Source organism: Pelodiscus sinensis, chromosome 28 (assembly GCF_049634645.1).
Source record: "Pelodiscus sinensis isolate JC-2024 chromosome 28, ASM4963464v1, whole genome shotgun sequence".
Classification (NCBI taxonomy): Eukaryota; Metazoa; Chordata; order Testudines; family Trionychidae; genus Pelodiscus; species Pelodiscus sinensis.
In genome coordinates, this window is record NC_134738.1 from 11,394,680 (window position 1) to 11,415,736 (window position 21,057).

Below are 21,057 nucleotides of genomic sequence, written 5' to 3' on the forward strand. Positions count from 1 at the left end.
AGCCAATACTCTTTTTCTCATCTCAGTTGGTGTTTCGGCCCAGACCCCGTTGCTTCCAGTCCCCAGGGGACGTGCCGCTGCCTCCCGGGGTACATCAGAGCCCTACACAAACCCCTTTGCCCAGAGAGCGAGGCCGCAGGGGGCACTGGCAGATGGCACCAGCCTGCAAAGGTTGCCGGGGAGGAACACAGCTATTGCCCTGTTGCTGGGGTGGGGAACCTACGGCCCAGGGGCCGGAGCTGCATGTGCATGGCTGCAGTGCTGGGACCACGTATGTAGGGGGACCGGTCCCTATCCTGCCATAGAGACCCTGCCTTTATGGGCATATTGCTCTGGCCCAGCGGGGGAGAACCGCACCGGTCCTCTATGCTCATCCCAGTCCTTAACGACAGCACTTCCCTGGGAGATCGATTCCTATGCTCAGAGGCACTGGCCTCAGGACCCTCTCGTGGGAGCTTTCCGCAATGGGCAGTTTCCACTTTGAGTCTTGTGCTGCCCGGGAGAGAGCCGGGGCTCAGAGACCGACCCTGTGGGTGTGGAAATATTTCACGCCCCCCTCCAGCCTCACGGCCAACCCCGGGTCGCAGCAGCGTGCAGGCCGCTTGTGCGAGAGGCCCGAGCCTTTCTGCAGCAGGCGTCTCCCGGGATGGGGTCAACCTTCCCCGTTGCTAATAAACCACCCGCCAGGAGGCAACAGGCCAGCAGGAGGCAAGGAAGAAAGGGCACGGCCAAGCACTTTCCTCCCTCTCCCCGGCTTGCAACCCAGCCCTCTGTGGGGAGCAGCTACTTCAGCCCCTGGGGAAGGGCGAGAGGCTCCCACTTCCCCCCTGCGCCCTCCCTGTCTGGTGCCATGGCTGGAGAAAGTGGCTCCCGCCGCTTACACCAGAGGGCGCGTTCACACCATTAGCTCCAAGTCAGCGCCAGAGCTGCTGCTGCCTGAAGAGCCCAGGCCCTGCCGTCTCCTCACCTGAGCTATTTCGCTCCACTTCTGTGGTGCCGGCTGCGGGTATCCCCCCCGGGGAAGCAGCCGTAAGAACAGCAGAGGCGTAATAACGTAATCGGTGAAAACAAGATTGGTGTAGCCAGTGGCAACTAGCGCCTGCGGGTGGAGAGAGGGCTGCCCCGAGGGGCAGGGAGGGGACAAGTGGGGGCACCCCATTGACAATTAAAAGTTTGGCAGGGGCTTAGGGGGGGCTGTGCACCTCCCACCTGTCTCATACGGGTGTAGCTCCAATGTGCGTTTCTCACACAGGGGGGCTGATTTTGCCCAGCCCTGGGCAAGGTGGGAGGAGGTAGCTCTGGGTAGAAGGAGCAGGAGCAGGAGCAGGGAGGGGTGGAGGCTGGTCCCCCCCAGCCGGTCCATGGTGCATGTGGCCTAGAGCTCTGGGGGTGGCTGTTGCCACGGTAGCAATGGCTGGACCCCAGGGCACCTGCCCTCTTTGCCCCGCCAGGCCCTGGAGCAGCTGCCTCCTTCCCCCCTCGTGAGCGGGCCCCCAGACGTTAGCTCGAGAGAAGGGCTCACCTCACCTGCCTTGCCTAGGTGATATGGAGGCAGTGAGCAAATGCCTCCTCTCCAGCCTCTATTTCCGTTTGTAAATTCTGCTTTTCTTCTTGCAGAACAGCTTCATGCTCTCTCCTTCCCCCGGCCGGGCTCCCCCACTCAGCTGCCCCGGCCACAGGTGCACTGGTTGTCACCCCAGGCCTGCGTATCTGAGCAGGGGAAACTGAGGCAGGGGGCAGTAATGCCCAAACGGACGAGGGGGCAGCCCTGTAAGCTGGAGGACATTAGGGTGGAAGGGCTGGCGGTCTCTGGGGCAGTGGTCCTTACAGAATAAGCCTCAAATTAAAATAGCTGCTCTGGGGCAGTGGGTTTCAAAACAACAGGTCACAGCCCGGTACTGGGCCCTGGAATGTCAGGCGCTGGGTCTCCTGGCTGGAGGGGGGGGCAGGTGAGCAGTGGGGGGGCTAAGGAAGCTACCAGCCTGTCCTGGCACCGCAGACTGCACGGCTGGGGAGAGAGCGCGCACGGCTGGGGAGAGAGCGCGCACGGCTCCCCACACTGCCGCTGCCCCGAGCACTAGCCCTGCACTCCCATGGGCTGGGAACCTGCTGCCAGCTGCTTCTAGGGTGCAGCAGGGTCTGCGGTGCCAGGAGAGGCAGGAAGCTGCCTTAGCTCCTCCGCTGCCCGGGTGCTGCTCGAGGTCAGCCCCTCCTGCCCCAGCTCTGACCCCCCCCAAACTGGAGTCCCCTCCTCCACTCCAAAGCTCAGCCCCAGTCCAGTCAAATTATCTTGGGTCATGAGAATGGACAATTTTCTTCATCCGGGTCATGAGAAAAAAAAAAGTTTGAACCCCGCTGCTCCAGCAATGCTGGCTGGGAAGGAGGAACGCAGCCGCCGAGGAGGAAGGCCTGACAATTCCATCAGCGCGTGTGTTCCCCCACGCAGAGCGCAAGGAAAAAACGGTAAAGGAGAGTCCTGCAGCCACAGCAACGGACGCACCAACTGTTCAGACCGACATCGGTTAGGGGACACTGTGACATCACAAGGAGACACGACTTCATTGTTGTCCTAGCACTCGCTGGTTTCCAGAGTTGAGCTCAGAAGCCATGGAGGGCAGCTAAGCCCCCACACCCACGGGCCAGCTGCTTAGGGCATCACGGGTGGGGGTTGCTTGGTGCAGAGAACACCCACAGCAGGATCTCGGCGTCTGGAAGTCCGGCGTGTAAGCCTCGTTTGGTGAGCTCTAGGGATTCACGTGGGGCTCGGGAGGAAGCGCACAATGTCCCAGTAGACGGAGCCTCTCCCTCCGCTTGGCCTGAAATAAGCCATTCCCTCACGGACAGAGACTGCATGGGCGGAACGTGGCGGTTCGAGCAAGGGGCCTCCTTACCCTGCGCCAAGTGAAGAGGAACTTTCCTCCCCCCTTCCCGGGTCAGCGGCATAGACTGCTCCCCGCCCCACAGGATGTCAGGCTGGCAGGAGTACGTCAGCAGCTCGATGAGAGACGGGTTGTGCTGCGATGCAGCGGTGATCTCCGTGGCTCACCAGCAGCTGCTGGCGGCCCACCCCGGCGGGGTTCTGGCAAACGTGAGCCAGCAGGAGATCCAAGCCCTCCTGGGCCGGAACAGAGATGCCCTGCTCACCAGGGGAGCCACGCTGGGCGGGCTCAGGTGTCTGGTGATCCGGGACAATCTCTATGCAGACGACACCCACAATTACACCATGGACCTCCGGACCAAACAGCAGGAGAACAGTGACGCCTACACCCATGCTGTCACAGTCGCCCTGGCCAGCCCCGTGTGCCTCATTCTTGTGGGCAAGAAGGGGATCCAGGGAGGGACGCTGAACATGAAGGCCTTCAAGATGGCGCGTTACATCAAGAGCAGACTGCACCAATAAAGACAAACCCTGAGCGACCTCCAACCCTGGCCCTGCGTTCCTCTTTTCCCCGGTACCTGCAGAGTACCACATCGCCACTCGGGTCTAATGCTGCCCTTAGAGCACCCTGTTACCGCTAGAGGTGGGAGCATTCTACGGCCGCTCTGGCCCAATGGAACATTTGATCTATGGGGCAACGCTCCAGGGCTGTGTCTACACTGGCAAGTTATTCCAGAAAATCAGCCGCTTTTCCGGAAAAACTTGCCAGCTGTCTACACTGGCCGCTTGAATTTCCGGAAAAGCACTGACGATCTCATGTAAAATCATCAGTGCTTTTCCGGAAAAACTATGCTGCTCCCGTTCGGGCAAAAGTTTTTTTTCCGGAAAACTGTTCCGGAAAAGGGCCACTGTAGACAGCACAGTAGTTTTCCGCAAAAAAACCCCAATCGCAAAAATGGCAATCGGGGCTTTTTTGCGGAAAAGCATGTCTAGATTGGCCACAGACGCTTTTCTGCAAGAAGTGCTTTTCCGGAAAAGCGTCCTGCCAATCTAGACGCGCTTTTCCAAAAATGCTTTTAACAGAAAACTTCTCCGTTAAAAGCATTTCCGGAAAATCATGCCAGTGTAGACGTAAGCCCAAGTGTATTTGGCCAAATCCATCTGCTTGGCAAAGCAACAGCCAATTGGCCAATACAAAGGGAGGGGGAACATACAGCACACTAAAGATCTGAGAGCCCGGACCCCCCTCCAAGAGGGTTTGCTTTTGGCTCCATGCTCTTCCAATATCCTCACAAAGGACAAAGCAATAGCTAGTCGCTAGACGGCCACGACTCATATTTTGACATGTAAGAGACACGAGTTGCCAGCACAGACGGTACCCACCTTCAGAGGATTAAGAGCCTTTTTGTAAAGATCCGCAACAACCAGGCTTTTCTAATAACAAAGACCTTTCTGGCCACTGAGTTAGGCAGAGCAGTTCTCAGGGACCGGCGCCTGACCCCAAGATGTCCCTGACACCGTTGGCAAGCTGGGTCACCGAAAGGTTGTGCTACACCCGTGTTTCTCATCAAAGCCATAACTGTGCAGGGGGGTTGCATCTGAAGCCAGCCAAACTGCTAGAGGCAAATTGGGCTTACCAAGACCGGCCCTTTCCACCTTATTTTACCCTCCTTTGAGGCAAGGGACATAAAACCATGGAAGCCAACCCAAAGAACAACAGTGATGGGCAACCTGGCCATCAGCCTTAGCCATCGCAGCTAGACATCCCTCTCACGCCCTTGCCTGCCGCAGTGTGCAGACCCAGATTTCAGTGCTAATAAAGCAGATTATCTGGACGAGTGAGATGTTGCTACTGCCTCCTGAACAGCGGAGTGGGAGGTTTGATGGTAACGTCAGATAACGCCTGGAGATTTCACAAGGTTTCTATCAAAATTGCAGCAGCCCCAGGTTTTAACTGGTGTGAATATTTACTGAATGACTCTCCTAGAGAGGTATCGGTAGATGTTCCACAAGGGTTAGGGACGGAGCAGACGAGGGTACCAAACCCTTCCCACACAGCAGGTTTGGAGGGCAGGGTGGAGAAGAAACGAACCCCACAGACACTGCCCAGAATCAGTCTCAGTTGACCCAACTTGTGACAATTTGTCAGAGACCGAGGGTAGGCAAAAAAGATGCTTCTGAGGGAAGGTGCAATGGTGCAGGGAGCTAGGAGGGCAAAAGGTGACCTCGAGGATGCCAAGATGTAGGAAACTGCAGGAAGGACGGGCAGATTCCCAAACGCTGGGGGAGGGGAAGGGAGCAGTGAGTTTCAGGGCGAGAGCGCACACAAGACGCTAAGAACAGAGAGGATGCGCTGCAGCCAGCCAGGAATAAACTGTAGCCCACACACATCCCACATGGGCACTCAGAAGCAGTTTTATTCCACTTGGATTGCCACACAAAACGCTGCTGGTAGAGTCCAGCAGCCTTCCCGCCACACTGCGGCGAGGGCAGCTCTCTCCGGCTCTCCCACCGCGTCAAGTGCAGAGGTCTGCTGAGAGCGACCGCCCCAGTGGGAATCCGCTGCCTCGGCGCAAGCCGCCGGGGAGGTCGACGGCTCTCGTCAGCTGCTCACACCAACGGGCGAGGAATTCGGGGCGGCTGAAGTCTCAGCGGAAGAGGTGGAACGAAGTAGTTTCTGTGGAGTCCTCCAGAACCTAGCGGCCATTGTACACAAGTGGACTTGGCCTATTCCTCCACAGCCTCAATAATACAATGAACGCACTGGGCCCATCAGCAACCAGCCAGATTTTGGGATTGGGAGAAACAGGGGCCGGGAGGAGCTTGAAGGGCACTGACTGGATTTGGGACCTAGGCCACATTTTAATGTTTGACTCCTCTCAACAGCATGACGAGCCGTGGGTGAAGTTAATGGCACATTCTCCAATGGTTCCCCAGCAGGGCGGGCTGGAAAATTGAAACAGGCCCATCCCACTTAGGAGTTCAAAGTGACTTTGGCAAACAGGGCTCCTCCCCTTCACGCCTTGGTGCGGAGAGATTCACCCACAAGGCCGAATCGCACCCTGCCCGGCACAGGGCCTAGCCTTTTAAAGGGACACAAGCAAGGACGCGAGGCAGTGCGTCTCTCTGGGGGGCAGTGAAAGCAAGGCACCGAATGGCTGCACAGAACAGAATTGCCTCCGGGCACGTCTACACTGCAAAGAAAAACCCGGGGCTGGCCCGGGCCAGCTGGCTCCAGCTGTTTGGCATCAGCGTAGATTTGCAGGCTCAGGCCGAAGCCCGGCCTCCGGGACCTTGACAGCGGGTCTCGGCAGAGCTGCGCCGCAATTCAACACCCCCTACGTGGGAGCCGGAGCCAGCTAGCATGGGCCTGCTGCGTCTGACTGCAGCCTAGGGAGAGAGGCAGGATTCCAGCCTGGGCGTGGGGACAGGCAGGGCCGAGAGCGGGCAGGAACAGCTCCCTTGGTAGCTCAGCCCAAAGGGGAAACACTGGCGAAAGCGTAACTGTCCCCAGGCTGGGCCGTGGGCTTGGCTCGTGGGCTCTCCCCAGCAGGGCGTGGGAGGCCGGCAGAGGCAGCTCACTCAATGGCAGGGACGTTGCTTGAGGGGCTTTGTCACAGGCGCTGGCTGGGTGAGGGGACTCGGGCAGGGCAAGGCAGTGGATATGGGAAGACACTGCAAGCTCATACACAGCCCAGAGGGCTGAAGGGAAGCCCCCCACGGGCAGGCTACGCCGCACCCACCCGAACCCCGATTGTCTCCGATCCGCAGCTAGGCCCCCAGGCAGAGGAGAAGTTACTCGGGCTTTGCTACATGCACAGGGTGGGAAGAGTTCATCTACACACGGAATAGACATGTGCAGGCTTGTGCCAGGCGGGACAGGAACGCACCTGTCCCCTGTAATTATAGCTACCGCTGGAGGGGAGGAGCCCTCCTCATGCCTCTTGCTCAGAGCTCAGCCAGCAAAGAACCCGGAGAAGAGGCCTCTCCGTGCCAGATGCCCGTGGGCGATGTAGCAGCACAGAGGGCATCGCACGGCCACGGGCAAGCCTCCTGGGGGACGCGCCTGCTTCCCGCAGCCAGAACGGCGCCGGAGCTGCGCTGGGGGTCCTGGGCGGGTGGGAGGAGCAGCCCAGCTGGGAGATTCCAAGTCGCTGCCGCTTGTCCTGAACCTTCACAAAGGAGAGGAGAAAGCCAGAGAACTCCCCCCTGCCCCCGCACTTCTCGCCTCTCGCCTATCGATGCTTGTGCTCCAGCAGGGACTCGAAGTCTGGGGAACACACCAGCTTGTGCTTGACGTGCCCCAGGACGATCATCTCGCCAGTCCTGCTGTCGCCGATGCCCACGGATACCAGCTCCTTTCAACAAGACAGGAGACACCATTATACACAGCGAGAGCTGCCCCTGTGGACAGGCCTGTCCATGAGTAACTAGCGCCCATCCCCTGGGATTCTGGGCTCAGGAAAACACATCTTCACGACTCCTTGAGAGCGCAACGCTCTAGTGTCATGCCCGGGCCCTCAGTCATTGCAGGAGCGAGTCACGCTCCCATCAAGCACCCATTTTCAGTGCTCTGTCGTGGGGGCGGGGGGGGGGGGGGGGGAAGAGGGCGGGGGAGCGGTTCCTGTCCAGCTGGGAGAGCCAAACCCAGTAGATCATCTGCTAGCTGCCTGGGCACCTAGATCCCCTTTGTGCAGGTTACAGACCCAGCTAGGTGACTAGAGTAGGCAAAATCCTTGCTCAACTGCAGGCTCCCCACCCCACTTCTTTGCAAAGCAAGTGAGCTGAACTTCTCTCCTCCAGCCCCCGTCTCTAAGATAAATCCCCCCACTGCCAGTGCTGGGGAGTAGATGCAACACACCCTCATGTCATGGGGCCTCCTTCTGGCCCCCAATAAGACAGCAGCAGCAGCTCTTCTCATTCCCCGCAGGGCACAGCAAGCGGATGGCTTGGGGAAATGAGATGTAACATCCCTAGTATCTACATTTAGTTTAATCAACTAGTCGATAAACAGTTCCCAGCTGCAGTTCCCAGCCTGGGAGCTAACCCTGCTGCGGCTCTGCCTTTAAAATGCATAAAATACATTTAAGGGGCTGGTGCCCAGCAGGAGGGACCCGGCGTGAGCCTGCCGGCTCTTAATACATTTAAGGGGCTGGTGCGCAGCAGGAAGGACCCAGCACGAGCCGAGAATCAGCTGTCCCAGCTCGCACTGGGTCCCCCCCCCCCCGGCTACGCTCCTAATTTTTAAATGTATTTATTGAGAGCCTGCTGGCTCTTAATACATTTCAAAAGCAGAGGGGCAGCGTCTGGGACTGGGCGCGAGCCGGGAATCAGCTGATTGCTGGCTTGCGCCCAGTCCCCGCGACCTTCCCCTGCACCGTCTTTGTGGAACCGGCTTTTAAGCTAGCTCCTCCCCGTACCGGCTCCTGCTCCTCCCCCTGCTGCCTCCAATAGAGGCAGCAAGGGGCCGGGGGGGGAAGGACTAGTCGACTAGTCGCTTACATCCCCAGTAGCTACAGAACCTTGCACCTCTGGGGCACTGGCTGAAGTCAGGCCCAGGTGGAGAGCGGAGGAAAGGCGCTGCTACCCGGGGGCTGCTGAGGGGAGCCTCAGGCTAATCCCTAGCAGCTAGGGCTCCAGACGATGGTGTTCAGGTGCCATGGAGACAGGCATCGCGGGTCACAGAATCTGCTACGACAGCTACTCTCACTAGCCATCTTAGTCAAGAGACCCCAGACTGAATGGGCCCCGGACAGGGAATGCTCCTCCCAACCACAGAGGGGCCCCTTCAGGCCAGGTCAGCCCTGAAACACAAGGCACAGGGCTGCAAATGCACAGCGGCAGTGGAGGAAGCATTCCCCAGGCTGGCAACGCGTCACCCTCCCCCTCAGCGGGGCCAGGACGAGGCGCTGGCCCTGCCCGCCGGCCGCTGAGCGAGCGGTTACCTGCAGAAAGGAGCAGGGCGTCCCCATGGTCACGTCCAGAGTCACTCTGCCCAGCGCCAGCTGCACCCTCCCCGATTTGCGGATCAGCAGCTTCCCCACCTGCCCTTCCGGCAGGTCCGCCAGGGTGCAGATGTGATCAGCCTGCTTGCCCTCCTGTGGAGAGACATGGGCGGGGTTCGCGTGGTCCAGCACCTTGGCCCCGGGCTCTTCTCCAGCCAGGAGCTGGGACGCACGTGTGCCCCCCTGCATAGAGTCTCTCCGGAGAGGAGCAAAAGAGCCCGCAGGACGTGCCGCCTCCTCCATGCAGCAAGGCTCACGTGCGCCGTGTCACTGGGGAGACGCTAGCTGCCTCTTTCAGGATTTGGTGCCAGCTCCAGCAGGGTCTACCACCCCCGAGCCTTGTGAGGCTGCAAGCGGATCTGCCACCTGGCCCGAACTGCCAGGATGCCACAGGCCAACAGACTGGGCTCCTGGCCTGGGGGAAGTGGGAATGATCACGAGCCAACACACGGACAGAGCTGCCTGCACACGTGGCACCAATGAAATCCTGGGGGTTTTCTGGGTGTGTGTGAAGGACTCAGGGAAGGGGTTTGGGGAGCACTGTTCAAATTGCCTCTGGGCCCCCATCCCACCCCAGAGATGTCACTGCAGGACACAGCCAGCTCCCCAGAAACGCCAACACAAGGGACGAAGTCTGTGGTGTTGCTCCTCCTCCTCCCGTTGCACATGCACACCAGGGAGCTGCCGTCGGACAGGGCTCGGCTCTTTGCTAGGTTTTACCCACAATCCCAAGCCTCGTGCTTCTCTAGCGCCCAGCCCCAACCGGTGCATATAGCTCCCCCGATGTGCAGCAAGCTGCCCTTTGCTGCAACATCCATCTCATTCCCCTCCCTACAGGGCCTCCTACCTGGCTCTTCTCCTGCATCACCACCATCAGCTGCCCCTCCTCGTTCTGCACCTCTGTTTTGATGGGTTTGGTGTCCTGCGTGAGCGGCTGCCCGGGGAGCGTGTCCGGCAGCTGCAAAAAGACCAGCTCCTCCTCCTTGCTCAGGCTGAGCTGCTGCAGCATCTCTGCCACGGAGATCTCTTGGGGGTAGCTGGGAGGTGCCTTTGCCGGAGCTGGCTTGGTGACCGCCGGCGGCTGCTCCGAGTCCTCCTCGTCGCGGGGCTCCTCTTTCACTAAGAGCAGAGACAAGGTTGCAGGCTCCCCGTGCGGGGCGATCACCACTGCCCCGCAACCCAACCGGCCCACGCGCCGGGAGTGTCTGCGTCACTGTGCGGGGGCTGTAGCCACTGCAGCAGGGCAGCCGGGGGTGCAGGAAGAAAGCTGGGCTCTAGCACCCTCGCCTCCTGCTGGAGTTGGTGGGAATCGAGGTTCTCAGCACCGTGCAGACCTGGACCTCAGTGACTGGGAGGGTAACGTCACACCCAGTGAAAGCTGGGGCTACCCTGGAATCAACCCTTGATTCCGGGGGGACGGGGAGGAGGCGTCTCCGTCTTCTCAAGGGCTGGAGACAAGAACTATCGTGGGTCAGAGCTAACTACACTGTACCTTTTGGGCTGCTGTCAATGGTCCAGCATACTAACTGGTCATGGTCACATCCCCATGAGGTTTCCCTCCATCCCATGCAACTTCTGGACCTCACTTCTCTTCCAGTAAGGGAAGCCCTGATGTGCCTCTGCTCCCTACAATGGGGTAAGGAGCTAGAAATGGAAGGGTCAGAGCAAACATACTAGACCTGCCAAGGAGGTCTCCTCCTGGCCAAGAGCCAGTAACCTCAGCTGTAATGCTTGGACTTTGGGAGTTCACTGCCACCAACCAGCTCCGGGTTCCCCTACTCAGGCATCCAAGCTGCGAGGCTGCAACTAGGACTGGTGAAAGCTCAGCCCTGGGACGTATCCCCCTTGGGATCGCAGCAGAGTCCGACCACGATGGGTTCGGAGCGGACACCTTTCACTGCAGGCAAATCCACTTCCATCTTCTCTTCCTTGATGTCGGTGCTGGAGACCCAGGGCTTGATGTCTTCCTGGTCATCCCCCTCTTCCTTGAACAGCCAGCCCGAGTGGGCCAGCGGCAGCTGAACCGGCTTGTTCCGGATGTCGTTCCTCAAGCGCGGGTCGTCAAGGAACTGGCGGGGGAAAGGCAGAGAGGGGGAAAGAGTAAAAAAAGCAGAACATCCCTCAGCGGCAGAGAGGAGAGAGCTACGCCAGCCCTCCTCATTTCTTTCCTGGGGCGGGGGAACCCCCCCGCCCCTTTTCAGTGGAACAATCCTGGAGTAGGGTTGCCAGACGGTTGAAACAAAAATACCGAAATCCCCCCCCCCCCAAAAAAACACAACCACCAGGAAAAAATTCTGTTGAAGGGAGAGGAAAAAAAAGGGGGGGGGGGAGTTGAGGGGGAAAAACAAACAACAACAAAAAAACCCAGCATGTCCCCTTTAAGCGTGAGTGCATGGATAGGAACAGGGGAGCGGTTGAGCACTAAGACCCAGGGCATTGCTTCCCCTAGGTCTTTTGGCTGGCAGCCATTTTGTGCCGGCAGCTTTGGGGAACCAGGTAAGCATGGGGGCTGGGGGTGTTGGGGCTGGGGGGGGAACTCGAGGGGGGTGGGGTGGCCAGGCGCTGAGTGTGTGTAGGGTTGCCAGGTGCCCGGCATTTTCGCCTCTGGCCAGGGAAATATTCAGAAAATACCGGATATCTTAGGTGTCCGGTTAAAAAAATTCAGAGAATACCGGACAAGAGGTGAAAATACCGGACTGTCCGGGTGAATACTGGACACCTGGCAACCCTATCCTGGAGTGAGCTCCTCTGTTCCAGCTGGCTGGAGAACGCTAGCCCTGCCCCCTCCCTCCCAGCCTTGCGTACGTCATCCTTTTCCAGCATACGCAGGATCTGCTTGGTCTCCTCATCCGTTTCCCTCTTCTCTTTCTTTATGTTGATGATGTGGGAAGGGCCGAAGTCGGTCATGTCCACAGTCTTGTCCCAGGTGCCTGGGTGGAAGAGGACAGCGCGGGGTGAAGGTTTGGAACAGGGATCACCCCTTTGCTGAGCGCCGGACGTCAACCCCCCCTTCTCTTGGAGTGGCTCTGGATTCAGAGGCCAGCAGACGGAGGTCCCCTCCTTCAACTCTAGAACATGCTTCTCACCTGCCAATGTGCCTCCAGCCTGGCCTAGGGGAATGGCACCTCTGGTGGGGCGGGGGAGCTCAGGGCTGGGTTTCTCCGCAAGGTGTTCTCTCAAGCCACTACACGAGTTAGCGCCGTTTGCGCGAGCGCAGTCCAGGTGCAAAACACACACGTCTTGCCGAGTGACTGGCTCAGCAGCTGACGAGTTAGAATTTCGGCTGCCGCATCCCCGTGGCATTAGGAGCTCGAACTTGATCATCAACCCCTCCGCCCCACACAGCTCAGCTCGCTAGGCTTGAAAGCGCCACTTTGACTGAGCCAGCATCTAGGCAGCACCAGCGTCCGTCAACCCGGGGGCATCGCCGTTCAGCCCAAAGGGCTTTTGCAGTCCAAGATACATATAAGCGGGACCCGGGGATCCTTCTCACCACCACCCAAATGCAGCCATCTCTATCCCTGGCCTTAGCTGTGAGTTATCTCCACGGAGGAGAAGCAAAGCAGGAGAGAGACTCTGGGAAAGTGGCTTCTGCAACACCCTCCCGCCCACAAGGGATGTCCCAACCCCTGCTAATGGTACCTTTCTTCTTCATCATTTCTGCTGGGCCTTGCTCAAAGATGGAGTGGGACTGAATGACCTCCGGCCTCCCTCTGCCTCGCCCGTGGCCATCTCGCTGCCGATCCCGATCTCTCTCTTTCTTCTCTTTCTTGATGGAGACAGCCTCTTTCGGCCTGAAGGAAAAGAGCAGAGGGCGTATGGTTTGAAATGCTCCTGCTAAACCCTAGCACGCTTGACGCAACCCTCGCGCACATCTTCTAACAATAACATACACGCAGAAGATGCCAGAATATTTTACAAACTGTCTAGCACGACTGCTGCCATGCGGCCAGCTCTGGGGTGGAACCTGCAGGCTGTTTAATCGTGCACGGCCACCAATACACATTAGTTTTAGATCATCACATTCCACTCCACTGAGATACGGCGTAAGCCGGCCACTTACTCCTCTTTGATCTTCCTGCTAATTATGTTGGGGGTGAACGTTTTCTGCAAAACAAAACAAAAACCAGATTGAGATGCTTGTTCAGAAAGTACAAATATAAGCCACAGAAACTAAACAGGGGCTATCGGGTGGCCCCACCATCTGCTGCTGAGCTTAGTAACATTGTGTTAGATCCTAAGAGGGGCAAGTTTTGGACCCTGGATGTAACTCCTGCCTTCGGGAGGTGCTCTGCATCAGTTTTACCATGGTTCTGCCCATGGGTGTGGCTGTTTACAAGCCGTCTTACGCACCGGCACCCGACTGTCCACCTAGGCCTGGATTAGTCCAGTATCTGTGCATGAAAGATGCTTTACAAACAAGAGCTAGGAAGCCTGGCACAGAACCAATCCGACTATTACAAACTGAGGCAATGTAGCATGTCCTGTTACCTCTACAGAAGGTAGAAGCTCCAACTACACATATTGCCCATGAGGCACTGGGACAGGTTAGGGGGCAGCCTTTAAAAGAAGAGGCCACAGAGGAGATGGCAACACCCAGAGATTGGCAAGATCACGCCTAGGCTGAGAATGCCTGAATAATGCTGTTGATTGAAGGCAGGGTGGGGAACATTTTTTGGGTCAGGGGCCACTGACCCACAGAAAAATCAGTTGGGGGGCGACACAAAAGAAGCCCCTCCCCCAAAAAAGAGGACCCCACCCCTCTGATGTGGTCCCTGACTGACCAGAAAGACACACTCGCATGCCCAGGGGGCTGGGGTTAGACTATTTTGTGGCCCCTGTAGGATCTGGGGTAGAGCCAAGAATGAGATGCCTTATGGGCTGGATCCAGGCAAGCCAGGGGCCGCATCCGGTCCCCAGAGCTTAGGTTCCCCACCCCTAATCTAAGACTTGTTTTCTGACTTCTCTTCAGACATTAATTGATTGACCCTCACACCCAGCCCTATAAGGCAAGTAGACAAGTGTTCCCCCACTTTCCAAATGGGAAAAGGAAACAGAAAGTGCCAAGGCCTCAGAACGAGTTAGTGTCAGAGAAGCGTTCTGATCGCTCCAACAACTATTCTGCACAGGAATTGGCATATCAGATCACAGCAAGAGTCAACATAGCGTCATCTCCTCCTTATCTGCACAGGAAGGCGTGAGCCATTCCAAAACGGACAACTTACTTTTTAACCCAAGCAGTTTGTGTTTAGCGTATGCCCCTTCCTCCAGGCAGCAAGATACAAAGCACAAGTGGACACAAACTATTGTAATTAAAAAAAATTGGGTCTCTAAGCTCTTGCGTGTCAGTAGGAGGCAGCTTTTGTTAGACTCTGAAAATGAGCCAAGAACAATTAGCAGCATCCTTCAGAGAAGCGTCTGCGCAACAGGATTTAAGCAGGTCTGTTGAGGGGGGCAAACCCTTTGGAGCAGTAACTATGTGTTTTCAGTCATTAGTACAGCCCCAAATCATGGATATTACAGGCTAGATCCAGCACTTGGTAAAGTCAGTGGTACTGATCCCGGGGGGTGCAGGATAAGGTCTTATAAATTGAGATCAAATGTATTCTACGGGCCACTCATTTGGTTAAAGAAAGTCAGGAGAGGAGTCTCGTCTGGGCGATCGGGGACACTTACCTTTTTTACGCCTCCGAGGGTAAGGTCTCGGGAACGGATGGAGGGGAGGCGCCCAGGCGTAATTGGGGTGGCAGGTCTCCTCCCTATCAGCCCTCGTGCCCCAGGGAGTCCAGGCCGGAGGCTGCCTGGGTTGCCAGCATCGTTGCCTGAACTCCCCTCCGACATCCTTTCCAGTTACCTGGGCAGGAGAGAGATCAGTGGGAATGTGGCTGAAACGTCCAGCAGCCCAAAGAGCTGATCCCTAGAAACCCATTTCCTGAGCAGCTTTCATGATTCCTTCACTCTCCAGACACCGCGCAGTCAGGAGGAGGAACTGGTTGCAATTGAGAGGAAAGGGAATAAGGATAACTGCTAGGACAATGCATTAACAAGCACAAGAGACAAAGGGGACCCAAGATACCCAGGGGATGACTAATTGAAGGGCCCGGGTGGGGAGGGGCAGGGAAGGTGTATTGATCACAGGACAGCCTGAGCTCTGTAGGTGATCTGCCTTTTGCTGACTTGGGGACCAGCTCCCCCCACAGGGGATCAGAAATAAGGGCCCACACACCCAGGCCTCACTGTATCAGGGCTCAGAGCCACCTCCCACCTGGAACCTTTGCTGTACTGGGACGGAGACCCCCCCACCCTGTCACATAGGCTTGGACACCTTTCCTTCTCCCCACAGGCAGGGGCCCAGTGACCTTCCAGAGCCCATGCTAAAAGGGAACACGCCTTCCCCGCAGCAGAAGGAGCTGCCCCTGTCTTCAGACCCCCCACTATAGGAGTTCAACACCCACCAGCAAAGGGCTCAGACCCATCCCTTTCAAGGCTTACCCCATCTCTACGCACCGTCCCATAGGGAGCTCTGACCCCACCCATCGTCAGGCTCAAACCCCCCTCCCAGCCTCCAAACCCACTCCCATAGGAAGCTCAATCCCTCCTCCAGGTGAACACCCCCCATGGGCTCAGTGCCCCCCAGTCCAGATCCCCCCAGGGCTCAGCCTCCCAGCTCAGGCTGTCCTTTTTCTGTAGGTGATCTGCCTTTTGCTGGCTTGGGGATCAGCTCCCCCCCAGGGCTCAGCCCCCCCTCTCCAGTCCAGACCCCACCAGGACTCAGCCCCTCTCCCCGGGCTCAGCCCCCCCAGTCCAGATCCCCCCACAGGGCTCATCCTCCCCCCATCCAGACACCCTCCCCCCCGGGGCTCAGACCCCCCCACATCCCCCAGTCCAGTTTCCCTCCCCCCCGGGCTCAGCCCCCCCCCCCCAGTCCAGACTCCCTCCCCCCCCGGGCTCAGCCCCCCCCCCAGTCCAGACTCCCCCCCCCCCGGGCTCAGCCCCCCCCCCAGTCCAGACTCCCCCCCCCCCCGGGCTCAGCCCCCCCCCAGTCCAGACTCCCCCCCCCGGGGCTCAGTCCCCCCCCCCGGGCTCAGCCCCTCCCCCCCAGTCCAGACTCCCTCCCCCCCCGGGCTCAGCCCCGCCACCCAGTCCAGACTCCCTCCCCCCCCGGGCTCAGCCCCCCCCCCAGTCCAGACTCCCCCCCCCCCCGGGCTCAGCCCCCCCCCCCAGTCCAGACTCCCTCCCCCCCCGGGCTCAGCCCCGCCACCCAGTCCAGACTCCCCCCCCCCCCCCCGGGCTCAGCCCCTCCCCCCAGTCCAGACTCCCCCCCCCCCCGGGCTCAGCCCCTCCCCCCCAGTCCAGACTCCCCCCCCCCCCCCGGGCTCAGCCCCTCCCCCCCAGTCCAGACTCCCCCCCCCCCCGGGCTCAGCCCCTCCCCCCCAGTCCAGACTCCCCCCCCCCGGGCTCAGCCCCCCCCCGGTCCAGACTCCCCCCCGGTCCAGACTCCCCCCCCCCGGGCTCAGCCCCCCCCCAGTCCAGACTCCCTCCCCCCCCCGGGCTCAGCCCCGCCACCCAGTCCAGACTCCCCCCCCCCCGGGCTCAGCCCCTCCCCCCCAGTCCAGACTCCCTCCCCCCCCGGGCTCAGACCCCCCCACATCCCCCAGTCCAGACTCCCTCCCCCCCGGGCTCAGCCCCCCCCCCAGTCCAGACTCCCTCCCCCCCCGGGCTCAGCCCCTCCCCCCCAGTCCAGACTCCCTCCCCCCCCCCCCGGGCTCAGCCCCGCCACCCAGTCCAGACTCCCCCCCCCCCCCCGGGCTCAGCCCTCCCCCCAGTCCAGACTCCCCCCCCCCCGGGCTCAGCCCCCCCTCCAGTCCAGATTCCCGCCCCCCCCCCCGTCTCCTACCCCGGCCTCGCCCAGCAGCAGCCAGGAGGACGCTTGGTCCCAGCCTGGACCTTTCAACTCCAGCGCGCACGCGTACGCCGGCCCGCCGCCATTTTTGTGCGGGGCAGCGAAAACCGGAAGGACTCCGGCCGCGCCGCCATCTTTGTGCAGGGCGCACTCGCGCCAGGGGGGGGAAAACCGAGCGGGCCGCCATCTTGGTGAGGGGCGACCTCTGGCCTGGAGGAAGGGGCCGCCATCTTGGTGAGGGGCGCTCCCCCTCCCCCACTCCCTGGGGACAAGGGAGCTGCTAGTGGGCAGGGAGGGAAACTGAGGCAGGGTGCTAAAGGCAATGAGTGGGCCCATCCAGCAGAGGACCCAGGAGTCCAGACTCTTCTGTCCTGCATAAGTGGTGCTGCTGGCCCCACCGTCCCCCTGCCAGCCCCCCGGAGCACCCTAGGCCATGAGGATGCCCCAGGGCGGGGGAAGCTGCTAGATGCTGACCCTGTGTTGCGAGTTGGGTTTTAAGCAGAGTCCGGCCAGGGCCTGGATTGCAGAGCCTTTCTTTCCCTTTGGGGGCTTCGTCAGCTGGGAGCAAACTCTCACGTTGACCTGCGAGCCCCGGATGCCCCTCTTCTCATTCTTTGCAAGGGTGTTGCCAACTCTTGTGGTTTTTATTGCCAGGCATGAGCAACGCTCCCCCTTGTTTGCCACCCACGTGCAGGATAAATGTTGTTACGTGCACCCAAGCATGTATGGATGTGCACCACCAGTAGACACGCACCCTGCCAGCTGTGGGAGTAACCACACTAGGGCTGCATCTAGACTGGCATGATTTTGCGCAAATACTTTTAACGGAAAAGTTTTTCCATTAAAAGTATTTGCGCAAGAGAGCATCTATACTGGCATGTGCCTTTGCGCAAAAGATTTGCTTTTGAGCAAAAGCATCCATGCCAGCGTAGAAGCTCTCTTGTGCAAGAAAGCTCCGATGGCCATTTTAGCCATTGGGCTTTCTTGCGCAAGAAATTAACTTGGCTGTCTACACTAGCCCTCTTGCACAAAAACAGTTGCGCAAGAGGGCTTATCCCTGAGCGGGAGCGTCGGAGTATTTGCGCAAGAACCACTGATTTTGTACAGTACAAAGTCAGTGTTCTTGCGCAAATACTCGCGGCCGGTGTAGGCAGGTGGCAAGATTTTGCGCAAAAGCAGGTGCTTTTGCGCAAAATCTTGCCAGTCTAGACACAGCTTCGGTGTGTGGTTATTCTCCGCTTCAGAGATCCTAGGTTCAAATCCGCCTTGTGGCGGTTACATGGGCTATCTGCTAATCAGCTGGGCAGCATTTGAATCTTTCCTAGGTGGCTGCACAGCTTAAAGGGAAGATTGGTCTTGAGCTATTTATTGTTTTTCTTACACACCCCAGCTTCTGGAGGATACTAGTTACATAAGATTTCAATAATTGATTTTAAGTTTAAAGAAAAAATACCTTTCAAGCTCTCATTTTGGAGAAAAGCTTGACAACGTAACCTGAATGCAACCCAAAAACTCAGAAACCAAAACATCTTAAAAAAAAAATCTCCTGATTTTCTCCAGGGACTGGCTCGTGATTTTCAAATGCTTGGGGTTGCAAATACTTGCAATTTTACACCCATACAGCTCTATGCTCAGACACAATTTTGCAAACCCACACGCTTCACAGATTACCTGGTTTCCAGGAGGCAGCCAAGCAGCTATCTGTTGAAGTCTGGTACATCGAATTATTTGACCCCATAAAACTGGGCCTGTAATTATTTGCTGGAGAAAAGCCCAAAGTTGCTTTTCAAAATCAAGCCCCAGCTTTGTAATTATCCTTGACGCCTCTCTGTGGCTGCTGCCTGCTAGGAAACAGCCTCAGGTATCACCTCACTAGTGCTAAGTGAAAATAGAAAAATCTCTAGTGTTTCGGGGCTTTAATTTAACACCTCTGCAGGAGAGGAGGGAGGGAGGCAATGCAAGAGGGCTCTCCAGGCCTAAGGGAAAATCCCACTAGCTGAAATTGTTGCTATAGTATTCATTTTCACACATAAAGAGAAAGGTGTTTTTTAAACCAGCCTCTCAGAAAAGCAGAGCTCCTTCATTACATCTGTTGTGCCATAAAACTGCAGTAATGGAGCATGTTAACACTTGAGGCGAAGAGCGGAAAGTTGAAGATGGATGCTGATTTTTCCTGCAGTTTCCACACCATCCCTGCTAGGGTTGCCAGACGGTTTCAACAAAAATACCGGACACTCTTGACATTACATCACAGTCTACATTGCATCTTATTTAGAAAACACCGGGCAGTTCTATTTTCTCATTTCTATTTTCTCAATTTGTTTCCCAAACAGAAAGCTCAAATACTGGGCTGTCCGGTTCAAAACCAGACACCTGGCAACCCAAGTCTCTGCAGCCACAGTGAACCCCTGAACATGCCCTTAACAGGAGGGAAGGGAGAACTCATTTGGCCCAAATTGGAGCCCCTGTTCTAGCTTTAGAAAAGGATTTCTGAGGCTCTGCTTATTAGCTGTGGCCAAACACAAATTGGGGACTGTTGTATGATTTCCTTTGTTAAATCTTGTTTTGTAAGAGGCCTAGAAGCCCGTCGAGAATTATTTTCAAATAAGAATCTGTATTATCTGCGTAGCACAAGCTTATAATTAGAAATAGATGCCTGGAGTTACACTTTGATTTCACGGTTCCTTGTGTAAATCTGGAGTAACTCCACTGAAACAAATAGAGAGATCCTGTGTTGACACCGGTGTAAAGGAGAACAGCGTAGCTCATCCTTTTCAGTAAGAGTTTTCTTGGAAAATCAAGGTATGATAAGACCTGCTCAATGGAGCTTTATGCTGATTTGCATCAGCTGAAAATCTGCCCACGGGTGCCTAGTTAGAGAAGGGACGTTTTGCAAAACTCTCAAAAGTTTCACAGAGCCACACCTACAAAAAAGCTTCCCAGAGCAGTGTTTCCCAAATGCATTTTCCATGGAACCCTTTTCAGCTTAAAAGAATTTCAAGGAACCCCTAGGGTTGCCAGGGTAAAATTTGTCAAGCAAAAAAAAAGACCCACCAGAATTGGTCGAGAAAAAAAAAACTGCAAAATAGACTCCGTCTCTTTAAGAAGGGGCGGGGGAGTGCCTCTTTTTTGCGGAACCCTTACTTTCCCTTCATGGAACCCCAGGGTTCCACGGAGCACCGATTGGGACACACTGTCCTAGAGGTTTGATGGGCTCTCATACCCCTCTAATTAGCCTTCATTTCCATTATGCCCTGTTGGTGGGGGACAGAACACAGAGAGGAAATGTCAGGTTTACAGAACCATCACATTTGCTCCACAGGTGAATTCTCCCCTGTGCTGCAGGCCAGTCCAAGGTCCGTGAACCACTTTGGGTCTCCTTGGTATGAATGAATGAAACTAAAAGGGCAGCAGGTTTAAAATAAAATTAAAGGAAGTTCTTCTTCACACAGTGCATAGTCAATCTGTGGAACTCCTTGCCTGAGGAGGCGGTGAAGGCTAGGACTATCACAGGGTTTAAAAGAGAACTAGATACGTTCATGGAGGTTAAGTCCATTCATGGCTATTAGCCAGTATGGGTAAGGAATGGTGTCCCTGGCTTCTGTTTGTCAGAGGGTGGAGATGGATGGCAGGAGAGAGATCGCTTGATCATTTCCTGTTTGGTTCACTCCCTCTGGGGTATCTGCCATTGGCCACTGTGGGCAGACAGGATACTGGGCTGGATGGACCTTTGGTCTGACCCAGTCTGGCCGTTCTTATGTTCTTATGTAATGAATGGGTCACTTTCACCCATCCAGAAGCGTGATAGAAATGTAGCCGTGTTAGTCTGGTGTAGCTGAAACAAAACACAGGACTATGTAGCACTTTAAAGACTAACAAGATGGTTTATTAGGTGAGGAGCTTCCGTGGGCCAGACCCACTTCCTCAGATCAAATAGTGGAAGAAATTGTCACAACTAAATATACCAAAGGGATACAATTAAAAAAATGAACACATATGAAAAGGACAAATCAAATTTCAGAACAGAAGGGGGATGGGGGATCCTACCCATTACACGGATAGCTTCCCCAATTATCACCTCTAATATCATTAGCTCACAGACATTTACCTCCCCCCCCCCCATCCCATCCCCCTTCTGTTCTGAAATGTGATTTGTCCTTTTCATATGTGTTCATTTTTTTCATTGTATCCCTTTGGTATATATGGTTGTGACAATTTCCTTCCACTATTCAATCTGAGGAAGTGGGTCTGGCCCACAGAAGCTCCTCACC

General features: G+C 56.8%; 2 protein-coding genes and 1 pseudogene across 2 annotated transcripts in view; 1 reads left to right on the top strand and 2 right to left on the bottom strand.

Annotated features, from left to right (window-relative positions):
* Positions 1-21,057, bottom strand: part of PPP3CC (protein phosphatase 3 catalytic subunit gamma) — a 288,696-nt gene that overhangs the window by 147,352 nt on the left and 120,287 nt on the right. The window lies entirely within an intron of this gene.
* LOC102446484 (profilin-2 pseudogene) lies at positions 2,966-3,400 on the top strand (annotated as a pseudogene).
* Positions 5,271-16,916, bottom strand: POLR3D (RNA polymerase III subunit D). Its single transcript, XM_075910660.1, has 9 exons — positions 16,781-16,916; positions 14,560-14,737; positions 12,947-12,990; positions 12,526-12,677; positions 11,689-11,813; positions 10,775-10,952; positions 9,731-10,002; positions 8,824-8,976; positions 5,271-7,236 (listed from the first exon to the last, which is right to left on the bottom strand). Exons 2-9 carry the CDS (start codon positions 14,722-14,724, stop codon positions 7,114-7,116), a joined length of 1,212 nt encoding a protein of 403 aa, XP_075766775.1. The 5' UTR covers positions 14,725-14,737; positions 16,781-16,916; the 3' UTR covers positions 5,271-7,113.